Source organism: Trachurus trachurus (genome assembly GCF_905171665.1).
Source record: "Trachurus trachurus genome assembly, chromosome: 16".
In the NCBI taxonomy this organism is placed as follows: Eukaryota; Metazoa; Chordata; class Actinopteri; order Carangiformes; family Carangidae; genus Trachurus; species Trachurus trachurus.
This window is the reverse complement of record NC_139902.1, coordinates 30304845-30325760: the sequence shown is the minus strand read 5'-3', so window position 1 is coordinate 30325760 and position 20916 is coordinate 30304845. Positions and strand designations below refer to the sequence as shown.

Here is a 20916-nt window from a genome sequence, read left to right as displayed (position 1 = left end):
CTCTGAGGGACGTTACAGCAGCTCTGAAGGTTCGTCTGTGCAGCAGCTTATTAGGACCCAGAGTTAGTTGTTGTTTAATTGTTTTATTTGGATGCCCATTATTCTTCCTGGGGTCCGACATGTAATGTCAACAACAGAAAATTAAAAGCAAACTTAAAGAGTTAAACTTAGTATTGAGAATAGGGAAACAAAATATATACAAAATAAAAATGAGATACAACAATGCTTCAAAATCTTATTCTGCATCATTCTATTTTATAATTTCATTCTATATCTTTATCCATTATTTTAAGATAGATATTCTATATATTTTAATTATCTATATCTGTATGTATTACTTAGTAGTTAATATTCCTTATTGAATCATATTATTCTGTCTGGTGACCCTCTCTAAGCTATATGTATATATAAAAGAAGAATTATAAGGCTATTTTATTTATAGCGATTATACACTTATACAAATATATTCCAGTATATTCAGATTTTGCCAATAAACCTTGACTAATATTACACACTGGACCTTTAAGAGATGTGAATTCACAAACAATTTGAATTCTCTTACGCTAATAGTTCGTTCAAAGTGTTTGGCTCTGTACATCGCTGCTCTTTTACTGTAGTTGTGACGTCAGTACAACACAACCTCAACTGGTGTGTGACGACACAAAGCTGAAGAAGAAGAAGAAAACGACTCTTTACACTGCAAAAACTCAAAATCTTACCAAGAATATCTGTCTTATTTCTAGTCAAAACAAATCTCATTATACTTAAAGGGACAACAAGGAGTTTTGGAAAAGCGAAGCGTTTTCACACTACATTTATGAGCCTCCGCACCGTGAAATTCTTTGACCGGCGCAAGACAGACTCATGTTTTCATTCATCAAGAATTAAAGTCAGAGGTTCGAAGACGATCACATACCGTCGTAGTTCCGACCATAAACGGCGATTCGGCGGCGTTATTCTCATGACTCGCCACGAAACCGAAAGTAAGGAAACGCTGGTCGGCTCGCCCAGCATTTCCACCATTAATTAAAATAACAAAATAACGATAGAGACAAAACTATATATTTATTGAAAATGGGCCCATTAACAAGTGTGGGTAACGTAGATTCATCCACATTAGTGTGAGACGTTTTTATAACCAAATAGAAACTCCTCGTTGTCCCTTTAAAATAAGACTCGTCACATTAAAAAGTAGCTTGTTTTTAGACAATTTTTTCTTCTTTCAAGCATATTTTTTTTTACTTGAAATAAGTAGAAAAATCTCATAGTGGATCAAGTTTTTCTGTCTTATTATGAGCACAAAAAAACTTGCTTTCAGTGGCAGATTTTTCTACTTATTTCAAGTGAAAATTAGTTTGAAACAAGTGAAAATTATCTAAAAACAAGTTAATTTGTAGGTGATGAGTCTTATTTTAAGTGGAAAGAGATTAGTTTTGACTAGAAATAAGACAAATATTCTTGGAAAGATTTCGATTTTTGCAGTGTAGAAAAAAAAAAAAGCCCTGGAGACGGTTTGTGTGTCTCCAAGGTCACGTCCCTCTGTCTCCGGCTCCTGTTATCCATTAGCACAAAGTGGTGTTAGTAGTAGTAGTACATGTGCCCCCCCCCCCCCCCCAGCCCCTCTAGCCCCTCTAGCCCCCCCACTCCCTCCTCCTCGTCTCAGGCTCAAAGGTCACCACGGGTCACCACGCCTTATAAACACTCGACATACCACCGCGGCACCACGGCTGGCCGACTGGACGGCTGTCTGTCGCCGAGGGTGACGACCCCCACCACACACACACACACACACACACACACACACACACACACACACATAGTAAAGTGTTGGTATGTGTCAGAGAAAGAGAAAGTGTGTGTGTGTGTGTGTGTGTGTGTGTGATAATGGCTTTGTCTTTGAGTGTTTACATGCTCCTGTATGGAGAAGATACAAGGTTTGTTCACTCTATAACTGAATTACACCTTTATTTACTTTATTCATTTACTTTAACTACATGAAAATAAATAAAAAGCTGCAGGTTTTTTACCTGATGTTTAAAAAAAAAGAGAAAAGGAAAAAAAAGTTGTAGTTATAGTTTTAGTTTGTGTCAGGTGACGACCTCGTATCTATCTAGAGACACGAGGTTTCAGTGTGAAGAAACAAGAATAGACTACTGCCACTGTGTCCAAACTCAATCAGGTCAATTCAATCATTTTACTAACGTCGTTACGTTCAACAACCACAGTAACTCCATTATTCACAACAGGCTGCGTGTTTAAGGCCACAACATATACACTCCTTCTTCTTTTTCTGCTGCTGCTGCTGCTGCTGTTCTCCTACACATTAAACCACAGATAATAAAGTTATTTATGGGAAATAAAGACGCTGGGAAACTGTTACGTGTGCAGATAATAATAGTTTTGCATGTGACGGCGAGTTCTGTAATATATTTTCTGGGTCATTAAACCTTCAGAAAAATGTTTCTGGAAGATGAAAAGAAAAGTTTTTCCTTTAGTATTTGAAGAATAAGTACAAAAGAAATCATTTGCGCTATTATTCAAAAATGAGATAAGTGTGAGATAAGGTCAAAACACGACTTACTGTAATAATGTTGATTTCTGATATTTAATGATCAAAACGGGTCCATTAAAGAGATTAAATAGAAGATCATTATTAATAGATAATCAATAAATTGAATAAATCTGAGTTATTTGACATTAAAATGATGTTTTCTGTATATTTTTTTGATAAAGTTGTGTGACAGTGGCGCTGCTCTGCCACTAGGAGGCGACAATGTTCACTGCTTCTCCTCATCACTGTTTCTCTCTTCTTTATCAATCAGTCACTTTCTCTTTCTCCATCTCTTTCTTTTCTTCTTATATTGTCATTCCTTCTTTTTCCTTTCCTTCCTTCTCTTCCTACTTTATTTTTCAATCACTCTCTCTACATTCATCATCACTCTCTCCTCAGATTTTGACGTTTCATCTCCCTCTCCTCCCTCCTCCTCTCTACCTTTTCATGCCTCCTCTCATGGCTGACGATGGAGAGATCAGAGATCAGTCGCCGTCTGTCAGCGGAGGAGAGGAGCTCTCGACTTATAAAGGTCCACGTCCACTTAAGCCCTTGGACTCCAACCCCCCCCCCCCCCCCCAACCTTAACCCCTTCACTGCCGTAACCTTTGACCTTTGACCCTTCCTCCAAAGCAAACAGGTCGCGACCCCCCGCTGGAGAGAAGGAGCCACAGTAGCTCAGAGCAGACGAGACGACGGAGAGAGAGACGCCGATGATGGACGGATAGATAGATAGATAGATAGATAGATAGATAGATAGATAGATAGATAGATAGATAGATAGATAGATAGATAGATAGATAGATAGATAGATAGATAGATAGATAGATAGATAGATAGATAGAATGATAGATAAATAGATAGATAAAACGATAGACAGATAGATAGATAGATAGATAGATAGATGGATGGATGGATGGATAGATGGATGGATGGATGGATGGATGGATGGATAGATAGATAGATAGATAGATAGATAGATAGATAGATAGATAGATAGAAAGATAGATAGATAGATAGATAGATGGATAGATGGAATGATAGATAGAACAATAGATAGAGCGATAGATAGATAGATAGATAGATAGATAGATAGATAGATAGATAGAGAGAGAGAGAGAGATAGATAGATAGATAGATAGATAAAATGATAGATACAGTAAAATGATAGATAGATAGATAGATAGATAGATAGATAGATAGATAGATAGATAGATAGATAGATAGATAGATAGATAGATAGATAGATAGATAGATTAGCACACTGTCTCACAGTTACAGTCCAGTAAGTATTTGCAGTAATATGTGAATCATGTGATACATGTGGTGTTACAATAAAACAAATCCACGCTGTTTGTGTGTAAATTAAACAAACAAACTAACCCACAACATATTTTCACTGCTGATTAATCCAATAATTATTGTCTGTTCCAGTTTTGTTGTTTACTAAATCGTCTCTGATTAATTTCCTGTTGATGGACTTGAACGCCTCTCTCCTAAATCACTGTCATAAACAAAGTGTCAGTGGGTTTTATTCTCTCGTTAACACTCCGAGGTCACTGTGACATTTAATTAGCTCGTTATAAAATGATGTTTCTTCACCGAGGCGTTTCACTGAGCCTCCTCTGACACCATCCTGTCTTTTTTATCTCTCCTTCTCTGACCAACCAATCAGACGCGCCGTTGTCTTTACATTCACATTTTGTGCTTTTATTTTGAAACTCCGACGAAACATGACGTCATTTAAAAGTTACTTTACGTTGACATTTTTACAAGCAGTGGTTGAAATAGATAGGCTAATGGAGCCGGTGTTGGCTCAGTGTTATCAGGTGAGTGTAGGTAAACCTCCTGTATTGATCAGCTACTGTTTTGACAGGAAGTGACCTTTAGCTTCCTCTTGAAATCGATCACAGCAGGTACACACACACACACACACACACACACACACACACACACACACACACACACACACACACACACACACACACACACACACACACACACACACACACACACACACACAGACATTATCTGTGATGCAGCAGGTTGCTTCCACCGGTCACCTCTGACCTTTGACCTCTTTACTGCTGGGAATGGAGTCAGTTCTCCTGCAGTTAAACTCGTATTAAGTCGCAGCAGGATGGAGGAAGAGGAGGAGGAGGAGGAAGAGGAGGCGGTGGAGATGTTTATGATGTAAGTCAACATTAGGGCCATTAGGGTTCGGTGAGTAATAAAAACTAAAAATAATACAGTATGAGAGGGAAAAAATGACTCTAACATCTGGGCAGGTGCAGAAAATAAAAATAACATCTGTGTGAACAAGTTACTCAGATTAAAATCATTTTAAAGTGAGTTTCACTTCAAAGAAATCAGCGTTATCTTAATATTCCTGCTCAGCCGGAGCACAGATGTAGTTTGAGTTGTGAGTTTTTATCAAATGGTGATCGGGTTTTAGTTGCTTAACGTGGGAATGTGTTTGCTGGAAGAAAAAATACGCTACTGATCTGAGTTTTTATTAGTGTGAGAAAGGAGATTTTAGTCACTCACACCTGATCTAATCACGATAACGGCTGACACGATAACAATCTGTGGGATTGGCTCTGAAACTGTTTCACGTCTAACATCTGAAATATTGATTAGATTTTTACTTTTTGTTGTGTTTATGACAGAAAATGTTTAAAATGAATGACCAAAACCATTACACACCCTTCCTTCACACACCACAAGGATCTATGCAGCAACCTCCGAGACTGCAGTTCCTCTCCTGACCACTAGAGTGAGTCTCCAATAGCGAGTCACTCCCCATAGACTCCCATGTTAAAATGTCTAATTAACATTTATAAAGCCTTGTGTAACAACTGTATTGTGATACATTTTAATACAACTGACTCATTTTACTCTAATTAAGGCTTTAAATTATGAAATGTGGGGGCGTGTCCTCTGAGTGACAGGTGGGTGAGCCTACACTCGACACAGCAAACTGGTGGTATGCAACGACATTTCCACACAAGCAAATCTCTAGAGAAAATCAATGTCAACATCTGCTCTGAACTTTTTTTCGCCATCAGGTTGGTAGCAAACAACCATGAGCCAAAGTACAAATCAAAGTGAGATAAAAAACTCACAGGCTCTTTAGCAGATAGCATCTTTTAGCATTTTCATTTTGTTCTTGATGTCACTGTGGCGCCGTCTGCAGCTGCATAGTGAGATGCTTTCAGGTATTTTTCTTTTAGGATGGCTTTATGCAAAACTTTACCCATGTTTAATGCTAAATTTAATCTGTAATTTGCAGCTGTGTTTATTTATTCATGGTACCTATTCACTGTATTATCCACTGTATTTGTATTATTGCATTTATTGTATTCAGTATATTTTATCCTATTCTAAAGCCTAACCAGGGACAAAGACTGCAAATTAGCTGAAGCTAGACGTCTTGTATGCATCGCATTTTCCATTTTTTGTGGCAATGTTGTATGTATCGTCCCTGTTCAATAAACATTAAAATAAATAAATAAATAAATAAATAAAACTGCAGCAAATGTTTGTGTTTCTGTGATGTTTTATCTCATATCATATAATCCATTCAACTCTACGATAAACCACTCCTTTTTGCTAATTTGTAGATTACCTGGGAGTTCAGGTGATGCCAAGATGGCGACTGTGGATCAGCTTCACAGAGATACTGTATGCATCCATCTTTATTTTATTTACATTTACTGAATCCTGGACTTCACTTTGGCACCAAACATGTTTAATAATTAGAATAATCAACCTACTCCAAAAACCTCACGTGCATCGTCTCACTCTACAAACTGAAGCTGAGAGGAAGGAAGAAGCAGGGGGGTAAAGAATGACGAGGAGGGGGAAAACTGAAATCAAACAAGTGACGGAGTGGGAAAAAAAAGAAAGAAAGAAAGAGTGAGTGAGGGGAGGAAGAGCCCGATGAGAGAGTGGAAAAAGACACGGAGATGGACAGACAGATAGGAGGAGGAGGAGGAGGAGGATGAAGAGCGTGACGGAGATGGGCCGACTCCCTTTTTAAGATAACGGATCGTCAATGGCGACCGGCCTGTCAGTCAGTCTGTCAGCCACATCCACTCCTGGCTGCAACCCCCTCACCCCCACACACACACACACACACACACCCCGACCCACAGCCCCATTACAGCGCATACAGACAGCAGGCCTCACCCAGACACACACAATGGCTCTTCTATGTGTGTGTGTGTGTGTGTGTGTGTGTGTGTGTGTGTGTGTGTGTGTGTGTGTGTGTGTGTGTGTGTGTGTGTGTGTGTGTGTGTGTGTGTGTGCAGCCCACAGAGTCATTAGCAGGTACTCTGGACCAACTGAGGAGCCAAACCAACCGACCGACCCCCCTCCCCAACCCCCCGTATGTATGTATATGAGTGACACTGGTGCCCTGATGGCTCCCCAACCCCCCCGACCCCCCCGACACAGGAGCCGGTGGAGGTGGAGGTGGAGTTAAGTTCAGACTTTTGTTTCTTTGCAAATTCCTGATTTCAACCTGGATGTTTTGATCCCGAGCATCAAAAAGATGTTTTTGTTTTGTTTTGTTTCCTGCTGCAGGAGGAAATAATTCATCAGAGCTGCAGAGTAAACAGGGAAGGGGGGCGACCTCGAAGGAACATGAAACTGAAGCTGAACGCTGCTGCAAATCAGTCATATATGAAATAATAATGATATTAATCATAAGAAATGTCAAAGTTTGAGATGTTTCCTCAGCAAAAAAACACATAAATGTATCTTTATTGATCTGTTCAGGCATCAAAAGTTGAAACTTTTCTCATATATCCATCAAATAAACGAGTGATTGTACGAAACAAACAAGTCAAATCTGTGTAAAATGCAGATTTAAAGCAGAAGTAAGCGGAATGTTTGTGTTAATATAAGTCTTAAATAGTTCTATCTTCCGACGGCAATCACTTATATAGAGTGTTTGGTCCAAAACACGGGTCTGTCAGTCACTCTGCTCTGCTGTAAGCCGAGGAGAAAACTTTCCTTGTATCCTACAACCTTTATCCAATGAGGAGAGAGAACGGCATAAAGGGGCGGTCCTCTCTGTGTGTGCAGCCAAAACCACCGGATCGCTTACTTCTGCTTTAATCATAAGAAATGTCAAAGTTTGAGACGTTTCCTCAGAAAAAAAACACATAAATTTGTCTTTATCGATCTGTTCAGGCATCAAAAGTTCAAACTTTTCTCATATATCCAACAATAAATTAGTAATTGTATGAAACAAACAAGTCAAATCTGTGTAAAAATGCAGATTTAAATCTAAAACCTGTGAGTGACAAACAAACAGAAACAGCGATTATCTGGTTTGATGTCATATAAATAATAGAAAACATTCCTAACTTTGCTGTTCACTGTATTTTTTCCTCAGCTTTGATATTTAGCAGAACAGCAGCAGGACATCTGGGTTTAAGAAAAGATTTAAGGAGATAAACAAAGACTAAATTCAATAAAGTTTGAACCTTCAATGTAAGTAGTTTATTAGTGTGTGTGTGTGCACCGTGCTGATTTGTGTGTGTGTGTGTAGAGGAGGAGGGGAGGCTGAAGTAGAGATGAAAGGCCGACCATTGCCTCCTGATGACTGATAGCATTCAGCAGGGCTTTGGCTGATGACTGGCTGATAACACACAGGACGACGGGAGACTCGCTGCAGCCAATCAGGAGCCAGAGGAAGCTCACACACAGAGCCAATCACAGGATACATAAAGTTGTATTTGACATAAATAAGTGCAAGTTAAGAGTTGTTCTCGGGTGCAGTTTTAAAACTCATATTCTTACGTATTTGTTACCATATAAACGTTATAGGCTACTAAAAAGACATGTTTAGTACTTTTTATGTATTAAAGGGACAACGAGGAGTTTTGGAAAAGTGAAGCGTTTTCACACTACATTTATGAGCCTCCGCACCGTGAAATTCTTTGACCGGCGCAAGACAGACTCATGTTTTCATTCATCAAGAATTAAAGTCAGAGGTTCGAAGACGACCATAAATGCGTTATTCTCATGACTCGCCGCGAAACCGAAAGCAAGGAAATGCTGGTCGGCTCGACCAGCATTTCCGCCACCACTAATAATAACAAAATAACGATAGAGACAAAATGATATATTTATAGAAAATGGGCCCATTAACAAGTGGTAGCGTAGATTCATCCACATTAATGTGAGACTTTTTTATTGTAGCGTTGTTGAAACTCCTTGTTGTCCCTTTAAACTTTATTTTCATCTTTATCTACTCACTTTTTTTCTCATCTTTGCTGTGGAGCAACTGTAACTCAACAGAATATCCTAAGCCAGAGCTGAACCAGAGCTAAGAATTGAACCGGAGCTAAACCGGACTTGAGCCAGCGGTGAACCAGAGCTAATAGTCCAGACACAAGAGTGGCATCAATCCTCTCATCCAACTTTCAGCATAAAAGCATATTATTCCCAGTAATGTCAAACTATTCCTTTAACTGTTAAGCATCTGAATTGTTGCGATGGTTACTAACTGTAGCACTGACCAGACTCTAGGCCTGGGACGATAATAAATTTTGCTGGACGATATATTGTCCCACAAATTATTGACGATAAACGATATTATTGACACATTTTTTTGAGAACAAATTAACCATTAATATAATAATAATATTTCATAATAATGCAAGTAGTTCCTTTTAAATGCGATAAACTTTTATTTCTCATGAGTATTTTTTTTTTTAACCATTGTAATTGGAATGACAAGAACTTATATAGCTACTATCCTAAATAAATAAAATAAACTAAAAATAATAAACAGTGCAGCTCTTCTGTCCAATAACATTATACACCTGAAGCTCCACTTTTCATTCAAATAAACTAATATGACTTCCACAGGTGTAAGATTTCATCTATGAGACTAGCATTTATCTCCTAAAAAGTATTAAACCAGCCGGCGGTAAACCTCTAAAAACCTGCTGATAAGTTTTCTTAGTCGTTTTCTCCCCCAATGACGGAGGTTGACCGGCCCGTGAGCTGCTGCAGACGGCTGCAGACTGTGGGAAGCTCCGCTCCTCCTGCTCGCTGCTACCACATTAGCTCCAAAAACGTCGGAGGAAATCTCCTAACAGGCGATATGTGGATAAACTGACCACATACTGGGATCTAAACTGTGACTTTCTCGCATGAAAAAATATTAAAACTTTATAAAGTGACGTGTTAACAGCGCGGCAGCAAGAATTACAGTAAAATAGCTTTTTAGCTGCTTAGCTTTACAGCTAGCGCTGCTGCCATGGCTGCTGCCGGTTGCTGCCAAATGCATTCTGGGAAACAAAGATCCTGGATGACTGAAAAGAGGGTTCACTCCTTTCATTCTGCAAAACAAACGGCCCAGGTGCTGAGACCTATGGCTGAGACCGATGCACAGAGTGAAGCCTCTTGTCATCCAGCCTGTTTGGAGGCTAGAGACCAGGAAAACAAATACGTGCATGCACATGGCGATTTATCGAGGCCGGAAAAACTATCGAGTTCATTTTCATTTATCGTGCGATTAATTGATTTATTGATTATCGTCCCAGGCCTACCAGACTCTATGTGCACAATGTGAACACACACACATCCCTGAAGTGCATAAACACACACACACACACACACACACACACACACACACACACACACACACACACACACACACACACACACACACACACACACACACACACACACACACACACACACATACATGTTTCGTGGAGGGTGAACTCTGGTCATGTGACGCCTTTTAAAAACCAAAGTTGATGTCGGAGCAGTGACACAGAAAAGCCTCGTCGGCCCGTTCTCATCCCCCTAAAACAAAGACCTCTGCAGCGGCGAGGGGAGGGGAGGAGAGGGGGGCTAGTGGTGGTGGTGGTGGTGGTATTATTGGGAGGGGGGTCAGGGGTCAAAGAGCACATGTTCCAGGAAAGAGTTGTCCCTTAACGTTTTGTAGGCTGATTTTAACAGCCGGGCCGAGGCCAAGACAGCGTGACGACCGGTCTGTCTGTTAAAACAAACAATCCCCACTTCACGTTTCCCTCACAAATCCTCACTGAACAGTAAAAGTCACATTATAAACTGTTTTTCTTGCTCTTGCAAAAAATCACACGCTCCTGTCCTATAATGTCACGTCTAAATAGAAACTTACATCATTATTAAAGCTTTAATCTTCTAAATAGGTTCAAATCTGACTGTATTAGTGAGGTTTTTAAGCATGAAACATTTCCAAAAAACGTCATCAATCACCACCAACACTTCACGTTTCATCTAAACTAAACTCCCGCCAAAATCGTAGGCTACATTTCAAAGTCCTGTCTGTGAGTGCCGAACCTTTCACAATCGGCCGATAAGGAAAAACCAAACAAAGCTCAATAATCAGCTCTGTAAATATCACTATCAGAGTTTTTTTTTTTACACTATCAGCGTGAAACGGAAAAACCTGAGGCGGCAATTAAAGACATGAAAAGAGTTTTGTGGAAACAATCTGGGTCGAGGTTGTTTTTTTGTTCCTTACCAGGCAGACGCAGGTGATGCAGGGGTTGTCGGTGATGTTGGGGATGTGGAGGACTTCCCCCTCGTTATCACAGCTGGCCTCAGTACCTGTGAAGGACATGGAAGGAGGAAGGTGAGTCAGACCGACCTTACCTGACCTACAGTACAGTGGTGTAGTGCACAAATCAACTGCTATGTAACATAAGAGGTTTAAAAGCTGCACCGATCAATATTTTGTTTGCATTTGTATTTATTTTATCACCAATATTATGAAAACTCTGTTCTAAAATCAGTCTTAAAGGGATAGTTCACCCAAAATTAAAATTGCACTCATAATCTACTCTACCCTCATGCGGACTATAAGGGCTGGGAGAAGTTTCAGAGTCCTCCGTGGCTTCTCTGAGTTACAGGGGGTCTCGGCGTAGCAGTGCATGTCCACATAACGGTTGCAAATGGATACCAACTGTCTTCGTAACAAAAAGACACACCAAAAAACATCCAAATACCTCCATGCTGCTCGTATGTAATGTCCCTCTTGTATTGAAGCCCCGAAATCCAAAATTGTCCCGAAAAAAAATAAATAAGTCTATATTTCAAGCTTGTTTTGTAGCGGAAGCTTCTCGAAGCTCCTCTTCCCAGTTCGTCCAAATTTGACGAACAAGCTTGAAATATAGACTTATTTAATTTTTTTTTCGGGACAATTTTGCATTTCGGGGCTTCAATACAAGACGGACATTACATACAAGCAGCATGGAGGTATTTGGATGTTTTTTGGTGTGCCTTTTTGTTAAGAAGACAGTTGGTATCCATTTGCATTTACCGTTATATGGACATGCACTGCTACGCCGAGACCCCCTGTAACTCAGAGAAGCCACGGAGGACTCTGAAACTTCTCCCAGCCCTTAGTCGACATGAGGGGGAGTAGATAATGACTGAAATTTCAATTCTGGATGAACTATCCCTTTAAGCTGCTGATGTGCATTTGTTGTGGGTTAATGGACACAATCCAGCTCCTGTTGCTTCACATCTGGAGTGTCAACTGACCAATTATTGATTATGTAGCCTATGTATAGTGAAAATATCTACTTCTTCCCTTTAGTTTTTCCTAAAGCAAGAATCCCTAAAATCTGGATAACTACAGGATGACATCAGGTAGCTAAATTGATTGGATATTCAATTATTAATAGAAGTAAATACCAACGCCAATGATTGCCTAAATGTGAAGCCAATAAAACAAACCCTAACATCTAATAAACACCCAATAATATTGACTCTCGCTAAACATCAACCAGGCCTCGTTCTAAATGTCAGGGAGGGTGCGTTCAAAGCCGCCGTGTTTCGAGGTCAATTGTTTAGAAACTCTGCGTTGGTTCATCCCCTAGCTCCATCAGGTAAAAAAGCAAAAAGCAGCAATGTTTAAACTGCGTGGCTCTTAAAAAACATGAGTCAGTCGGCCTGTTACGAGCGTAATCCGAACCAAGCACAGGAAACAACCCCAAACACAAGGGTTTATGGGTAGAAGCAGGCAGATGTCAGCATAGATCTCCTGAACCCAGCAGCGAAAAGAGAAAGAGAAAGAAAAAGAGAGAGAGAAACGAAGTCCGGGGGCCGATGCTCAGCTGTTTGTTCATGTGTCAGGTTTGTTTTGACTCTGTAAAAATGAAAACTTCCTTCCCAGTAGGAACTTATTGTCACAGGGTGGAGGTTGGGCCGGGGTCGTCGGAGGTGAAGGTAAATCCCCACCCCTGAGCTTCTCTGTTTGAGTGTCAGACTACTTCCTGTTTCCATCAGCCCAGCCGCTCCTCCAGCTGATCCTATCTCTCAGAGGACGAGAGTTTCTCACACTTTCCGTGGACAAAACACCTCGTTCAGCCTACTTTTTTTTTTTTTTTTTACCACCTCTAGGTTACATTATGACATTTTATGACACACTGCACTGTAAAACTATGTGAACGCTGCCTCTACTGTTTCACCAAAAACCTCATGAAATGACAAAAAACCACAAGACTGAGAACATATGATATCAATAATTGATCTGTTTTCTGTGAAATGTGACCGCTAATTAACTTTTTGAATTAAAAACAAAACTTTCCAAAACCAAAAAAGAAAGGAAAAAAAACAGCCTCAACAAAAAAACAAGCGTTTGTTTGCTCAAATGCTAGCTCCAACTGTTAGCATGTCTAGCTAACTAGCCTACATGATTACCTACATTGTTTGTGTCGTTAGAAGTTACATTAAAAAGAAAAAATGTTTACAACAACCACAATACAGCCTATAGCTTACAGTTTAGGCTAACATTTACGCTTCAGAAACCCTAGTAGCAGCATTGGCGGAGTTAGCTTTACGTTGTCCCAACACACTAGTAGGCTACCTCCTCATCCTTAAAACTTTTTGTCTTGTAACAATAAAATAAACAAACAACCTGAGCTCTACACTGCAGAGCCTTGTTTGACTACTTGATTACTTCCTTATCTTTTACATTGTGAAACACGTTTGCTTTTTGTTTTTAACCTGTTAGCGTTTTGTCTTGAGTCTGTTGGCGTTTTGTTAGCTTGAACCTGTTAGCTTAAACCTATTAGTGATATTGTCTTAGACCGATTAGCCTTTTGTATCAGAGCTGTTAGCCTTTTTGTCTTCAACTTGTTATCTTAAAACTACTGGCCTTTTGTCTGAACTCTGTTAGCCTTTATTTTCTTAGTCCTTTTAGCTTCTTGCTTTAGACTGTTAGCTTTCGCCTCAGTGAGTCAACGTTTGTAGCCACCACATGCATAGGCTATTTAAGACCCCTTCAACTTTTTTATTCCTGCTTTAATGATATATTAAACCCACAATTAGCTTCACTACCTTGGTGTAGGTGGCATTATCTACCAGTGACAGGGACAATATCAGCAAACAGTCGCTGCCAGCCCTGTTTGAAACCAAGAAAACCATTCTTTATATTTAAAAAAAAAAAATCACTACAGTAAATCAGTGAACAGTAAATCAGCCCCCACCATGGCTGTAAACTAATGAGACCAGAAACAACAGTATAACATCAGCTGACGAGCCTTTGAAGTGGAAAACACTGTCACTTTATGATCAACCAAACTCAGACTTTTACAGCAACAGATCAGCCGAGCGTCGTCTCTGTCTGAGAGCAGCAGCAGCAGCAGAGAACCAGCCTGTGGATTCAGGCCGAGCAGACGAACCCTGCCGACTCCTCCACCACCACCACCACCACCACTGTAAAATTTACAACCTTCGAGTGCAATTAAACTGGCATGGCTGTAAGTGGTGGTGGGGGGTGAGGGAGGGGGATGGATGGGGAGGACGGGGGAGGAGGAGGAGGGGGAAGTCAGTCGGTCTCTGAGGCCTCATCCTCAAGTCTGACAAAATACAAAAATACCTTCCCTCAGTCTCCTCTGGCTCTTTTTTTTTTTTTGGTAAATTTTATTTCAGCCGTTGAGCCGCCTCACACACATCTGACCAAACTCCTGCATATCCAGAAATAATAACGATAAACCTGTTTATGAACCTGAGAACTGAACGGTTTCGTGTAAAACTGACCAAACTAAACAGATAAAACACAAATATGAAGTTGAGACTTAGCTCTGAAAAACTTCACTTTTAGTTCTCACATATTAACCCCTTCGGTGCCAAATGAGCTTTAAATAGACAATAAGGCGCTGGAACAACTCTGAAGTGAAAGTTGGGAAACTTAAATATAAAAATGCTTCGTTAAAGATGTGATTCCAGTAAAAAAAACCAAAATAAACAATGCAAGTGTTTTAAAATATGCAGAATAGGTATGCAACAACATTATAGCTGGGGGTCGACTCATTTTCATTACTTTAATACGCTGCTGAGTGATCGTCCAATGTCCTGAATGGAAAAATCTTAATCTATAAAACTACAACGTTTCCCTCTGGAAGTGTAAAGCAGAAATAGAAACAGAAACAACACTCAGATTTCCGCTTCAGGCTCAGAACTGGACACTCAAGACACTGTGTGTTCAGAATAAATGAACAAATATCTGGTTGTATTTGAGATGTATGAAGGATTATACACGTGCAAAATGTAGGCTAGTTTATTTGCAATTATGAAGGTGGTCCAGTGAGGTTTTCCTTCAACAAACTCTGCAGACAGATGCAACAGCAAGATCTTCTCCTCAGTGTGACAGGATGACCTCTCTCCACTCTCTCTATCTCTCCACCTGCTGCACCGACCGACCGACACCTCCAGCCGATCGACTGCAGCCTATCTGAGACCTCAAACACCCCCCAGAGCCTGTGTGTGTGTGTGTGTGTGTGTGTGTGATCTGTGGCCCCGGCCGGCAGACAATAGGCAGATGACACAGCTGCATACTTCAGATGCCAGGTGGAGGAATCTGATCTGCTGGGATCAGACGCCTCCATCACCTGATAGCTGCACGAGTTGAGTTGGTCGGTCGGTTCTCAGAGAGACAGAGAGACAGATAGAGAGAGAGAGTGGTTTGTGGTGGTTTCCCCCTGCACAGCTTCACGTCAAACAGTTGCACGTGTTTTTTTTTTTTTTTTGCAGTGCACAGACCCATCTGGTACAGGTTTTTGTATAGGCTGTAGTAGGCTATACCCCATCTGATTCCCATCGCTTACAGGAAAAGAGATAAGAAGCCAAGAGAGAAAGAGGGGGAACCCTTCACTGACTCCTCTTACAGTGACAGAGTCATGTGTGATATTTGTACAAATCCAAGAAGAAGGAGAAGAAGGAGAAGGAGGAGAGAACCCATGCAGCTCCTTTTGTTCATTAAATTATCAAGAAATTCAACTACTGTCGTTATGGAAACGCTGCAGTTGACCCCTGGAGGAACGGAAACCAAATAAATAACTATAATCAAATCTATTTAATCCAATGCCCCCTTCTCTTCTCTCCCCCTCCACCTCCTCCACACTAAAGCATGCAGGTCAGCCGCCGCAGGAGTCACCGCTGTTTACGCAGCGATAAGACATAGGACGCACGGAGCTGCGGTGTCTCTCCGTCACATTAAAACCTTTTTTATTCTTGCTTGTTGAGCGGCGCTGCGGGGCAAACAGACGATAGATATCCTATGATGCAATGAAAGCGGCTGTCAGACTCAGGAGAGGAGCGTGGGGGAGACAGAGGAGGAAGAGGAGGAGGAGGTGGTGGAGGAGGCAGTTAAATTAGAGGAAAAGTGATTTACACTTCACAGCCTAAAGAAGCGCAGAGTTAATTATACCGTCTCGACATAAAAAACAACAATCTGGGAGCAGCAGCTGAGTTCTTCTAATTTAACTCCCTTTAACTTTTTTTCATCCTAAACATCCAGAAACTCTGAAGTCTCTCTCACTCTCTCACTCTGATACTGACTCGTGTTTCAGGCTGAAAATAACAGGTTCTGCTGCAGAAATAACCACCGGAGCTTTAGCGGCTTCTGTCCCCGGACCGATAGAGGCTGTTTGTGCAGGCAGGCAGGCAGGCAGGCGGGCTGGCACGGGACAGTGAGTTAACCCGGGTTAACTCATTATCTTGCTGCCGCAGAACAAACAGAGCCGAAGCTTTCAGGAGGAAAATCCAACTGATAAAAACTCAATTTAAACACAAACTCTGTGACTTTTCCCTTATAAAGTGATCAAAGCATAAATGTGCACATGTATGCAGCCGCTGCAGGAGCGCTTTGCTTTACGCTTTAGGTTTACGTTTTTACGCACCGTCGCTGTGATGTGAAATACGATTATTATTATTACGGAGCCACAGAGAAAGGGAAGAAAGCTGTGATCTCACCTGTGATGAGCGGGGAAGAGGACCGCGGCGCGAGGAGCAGCAGCAGAAAGCAGCAGAGAAACCTACAGGTGGAGCAGGAGGGAGGGATCCGGCAGCGGAGCAACATCCTCGGGTTTTTGCTCCGGGAGGGGGAAATAAAAAGGATTCAAAGAGTCTCGGAGGAGGAATAAATAATATTAATAATAATAATAATAATAATGATAATAAAAAAAGAAAAAGGGAAAAAAAAGAAAAGAAAATCAATCCAGAGGTGAAGTGAAACAGATCCACGCAGCAGAGCAGACTTGACTCTTCTCCAGCTCGTCAGTTCAGTGACAATCGCGCAGCAGACGCGCTGCGTTCAGCCGCATTAAAATGACAAAACGGACCAAACAGCGGGAGTCCTGCAGCAGCAAAGTGGAGGAAAACATGAACACGAAGAAAAAGGGAAAAAAGAAACGATGAAGAGTCCCAAAGGAAGAAAAAATAAATAAAATCAAAAAATCCCGCAGAGAAAAGATGTTTGAATCCCGAGAGGAGCCGAGCAGCAGCAGCAGCAGCAGCAGCAGCGGAGGAGTCCGAGCGGTTGGTCTGATCTGCGCTCGCTCAAACACGCACGTGCTGGTTTATAGAAGCGGATCTGACTCCTCGCGACTGAGTGCGTGAGTGAGTGAGAGAGTAATTGAGTGAGTGAATAAAAGTGAAGCCGGTCCCGGTCTATAGACTCGTCCCAGTCTGCGCTCCGGGTCCACTAAGTCCGCTTGGCACATGGATGCTCGATGCCGACTGACTGTGCGTGGAGAGGAGCGGAGGAGTGGACTGTGGTCGGTCTCTCTCTCTCTCTCTCTCTCTCTCTCTCTCTCTCTCTCTCTCTCTCTCTCTCTCTCTCTCTCTCTCTCTCTCTCTCTCTCCTCCTCCTCCTCTGGTATTAAAGCGGACCTCTGGTGTCGGAGCAGCACCACACAGCCAGAAAAAGTCCTGCCTCCTCCTCCTCCTCCTCCTTCTCCTCGGTGCAGCCCGGGATACTCCTGCTCCTCTTCCTCCTTCACTGCAAAAACTCAAAATCTTACCAAGAATATTTGTCTTATTTCTAGTCAAAATGTCATTTCTATAGTCAAAACTATATCTCATTATACTTAAAATAAGACTCATCACATTTTAAAGAGTAGCTTGTTTTTAGACACTTTTTACTTCTTTCAAGCAAATTTCCACTTGAAATAAGTAGAAAAATCTGATAGTGGAGCAAGTTTTTCTTTCTTATTACAACACAAGCACAAAAAAGTTGCTTTCACTGGCAGATTTTTCTATTTCAAGTGAAATTTTGTTTGAAACAAGTGAAAATGATCTAAAAACAAGTTAATTTTTAGGTGATGAGTCTTATTTAAAGTGGAAAGAGATTAGTTTTGACTAGAAATTAGACATTTTGACGAGCAGTGTCTTCACTCTTATAAACTTTTCACACAAACACTTTCTCTGCTGTGTGTGTGTGACAGAGAGAGACAGACTGACCGACCTCCTGTTTTAGGATCTAGTTTCATGACCAACCAGCCAGAGGAGCTGCACCGCATGCTCCGCGTCACTAGTAAATAAGTGTTTATTATCAGTCCCCAGACCTCCACACATTCAGATCACTCCTAAAAACCCCATATTTATAAACTGGATTTCAATTAAATATGTCTAATTTCTGTTCTTCCATCTATCTCTATTTAATCTCATTCTATTTCTTACTGATTCTGTGCATTTATGTATCATTTTGCATATGCAAGCATCTTTGAGCACTTGTAAAAGCGTGTTTTAAATAAAATGTATTGTTATTATTTATTATTTAGAGTGGAAAGAAGAAGAAAGAGGAGTAGAAACAGATGTTTTCACATGTATAATATCTCTATAACAAACTTTTTTATCTCAGTTTTCTCAGTCTAACATCTGTTTAAACTCATGCACCATGTGTTTATGGCACTCGTGGTTTCATCCGAATCTGTTTAGAGGAATAATAATCAGATTTTTATTTAGACGACACGATAACTCTCTAAATCTGTTTGTCCCCCTGCACAGAACCAGCTGCAGAAATGACAAGTTTTCTATGCTGCTCCTCCTCTTCCTCCTCCTCCTCTTCTTCCTCCTCCGGCTGCAGGTGATGATCATCAGCTGTCCACAAACTTTTGGCCAACGCATTGATTGATTCTTGATTTAAATATTTCATGCATCGCTTTCAAATAAATACAGTCTTTTCTTGTCAAAGTGAAGTCTTGAGTCAGCTGTGAAAGCTCTTGAAGAGGTCAAAGGTCAGTGCTGGGCTGAGGAAGAGGAGGAGGAGGAGGAGGAAGAGGAGGAGGAGTTTACTGTCAGAGTTTCTTCATCAGTCGTGTCGTGTGAATCTGTGCAAACACAACAACAACATCTCAGTGTTGAGTTGCAATAAATCTGCAGCCTGGAGTCGACATTAAAGTCTAATGTGACAGATGAGGCGGGTTGCATGACAGCGTGTTTGTGTGTGTGTGTCTGTCTCTGTGTGTGTGTGTGTGTGTGTGTGTGTGTGTGTGTGTGTGTGTGTGTGTATTGTGTGTGTGTGTGTGTGTGTCTGGCCTCTTTAAAGTGAAGCTCAGACAGGGAGGAAAAGCGAGTCTTCAAAGAAATAATTAGGACCCACCCAGCAGCTTTTAACTGAGCGCCACCGCCGCTCGATCTCTGCTGCTGCACGCTGGAAACACACACCAGCCAGGTGTGTGTGTGTCTGTGTGTATGTGTGTGTATGTGTCTGTGTGTGTATATGTGTGTGTGACAGGAAAAGGAAGAAGAAAAAGAAAAAGAGAGTTAAAACAGAAGAGTATCAGAGAGTTTGTGTGTGTCAGTGCTCAAGACGACAAGAGAGTGTTTAAGAACAGTGTTAGAAAAGGAGCGTGTGTGTGTGTGTGTGTGTGTTTCAAAGGATCACAGCTTCAAAGAGTGTGTATGTTCAAAGACAAGTGTGTGAGTCAAAGAGGAAGTGTGTGTATAATGTGTGTGAAAAAAACTGTGTGAAGTGTTTGTGTGTACATTAGATGATCTAGATATCCTATAGATAAAGACGTGTGAGGGTGAAGTTCAGTAATATTAACCACTAGATGGCAACAGAGGGGAGGGTCACCTGGTCTGACACACACACACACACACACACACACACACTGACATGAGAATAAATGTGAAATCAAACACTGTCGTCATTTAACACAGGAAAAGAACCAGATTCACTTCTATAATAATGGTCGTATCCCTCCACCACTGAAACTAGTTCCAGGTGACTTCCTGTTTCATCCAGAGCCATAGACGATATTAACTTATAAATATTAAATATTAAGCATTATCATTAAATACTGAATTCATCCTTTGTAGCACATGGATACTCATTAGTATGTAGTTTGTAAACACAGTTAAAAATGTTTTACTCATCATTGATAAGCACTGTATTTATAAACTACATACTAATGAGTATTCATGCGTTATAAATGAAGAATTCAGTATTTATTCATGCTAAACTAATGCTTAAAGCATAAGCGGAATATTTGTGTTAATATAAGTCTTAAAATATCTTCCGACAGCAATTATATAGAGTGTTTGGTCTGAAACACGGGTCTGTCAGTCACTCTGCTCTGAGCCGAGGAGAAAACTTTCCTTGTATCCTACAACCTTTATCCAATGAGGAGAGAGAACGGCATAAAGGGGCGGTCCTCTCTGTGTGTGCAGCCAAGGGATGCGCGTGAATGTGGTGACGTAGGGACGAGGACGGGGACTGCTAACTCCATCGGCTGACAGGAAGTTAGACAAAACCACCGGATCGCTGCTTTAATAAAAACTTGTTGAATATAAAATGTGTCAATTTTTTTGCCTTTAAACAGAATCATGGTAACACATATTCCCTGAAGGTGTTGCGGGGGGAGGGGGGATATTGCACACACACAAGGCCAGATCCAAGCTCTGTGAGGTCACTGTGACCTTTGACCTTTAAACCTGTGACAACCAAAATCCAATCAGTTTATCTTCAAGTCCAAGTGAAGATTTGTGCCAAGTTTGAAGAGATTCCCTCGAGGAGCTGTGGAGCTACGACGCTGATAAAGTTGAAGAACCAGTGTGAT

General features: G+C 41.0%; 1 protein-coding gene across 1 annotated transcript in view; it reads right to left on the bottom strand.

Annotated features, from left to right (window-relative positions):
• bmper (BMP binding endothelial regulator) overlaps positions 1-17606 on the bottom strand; it is a 53648-nt gene extending 36042 nt beyond the window's left edge. The window contains exons 1-2 of the mRNA XM_083989307.1: positions 16826-17606; positions 11088-11173 (exon numbers count right to left, since the gene is read on the bottom strand). Of these exons, the coding sequence (XP_083845433.1) occupies positions 11088-11173; positions 16826-16931 (192 nt within the window). The 5' untranslated portion in view covers positions 16932-17606. The remainder of the gene's footprint in view (positions 1-11087; positions 11174-16825) is intronic.
• Between the last annotated feature and the right edge of the window lie 3310 nt (positions 17607-20916).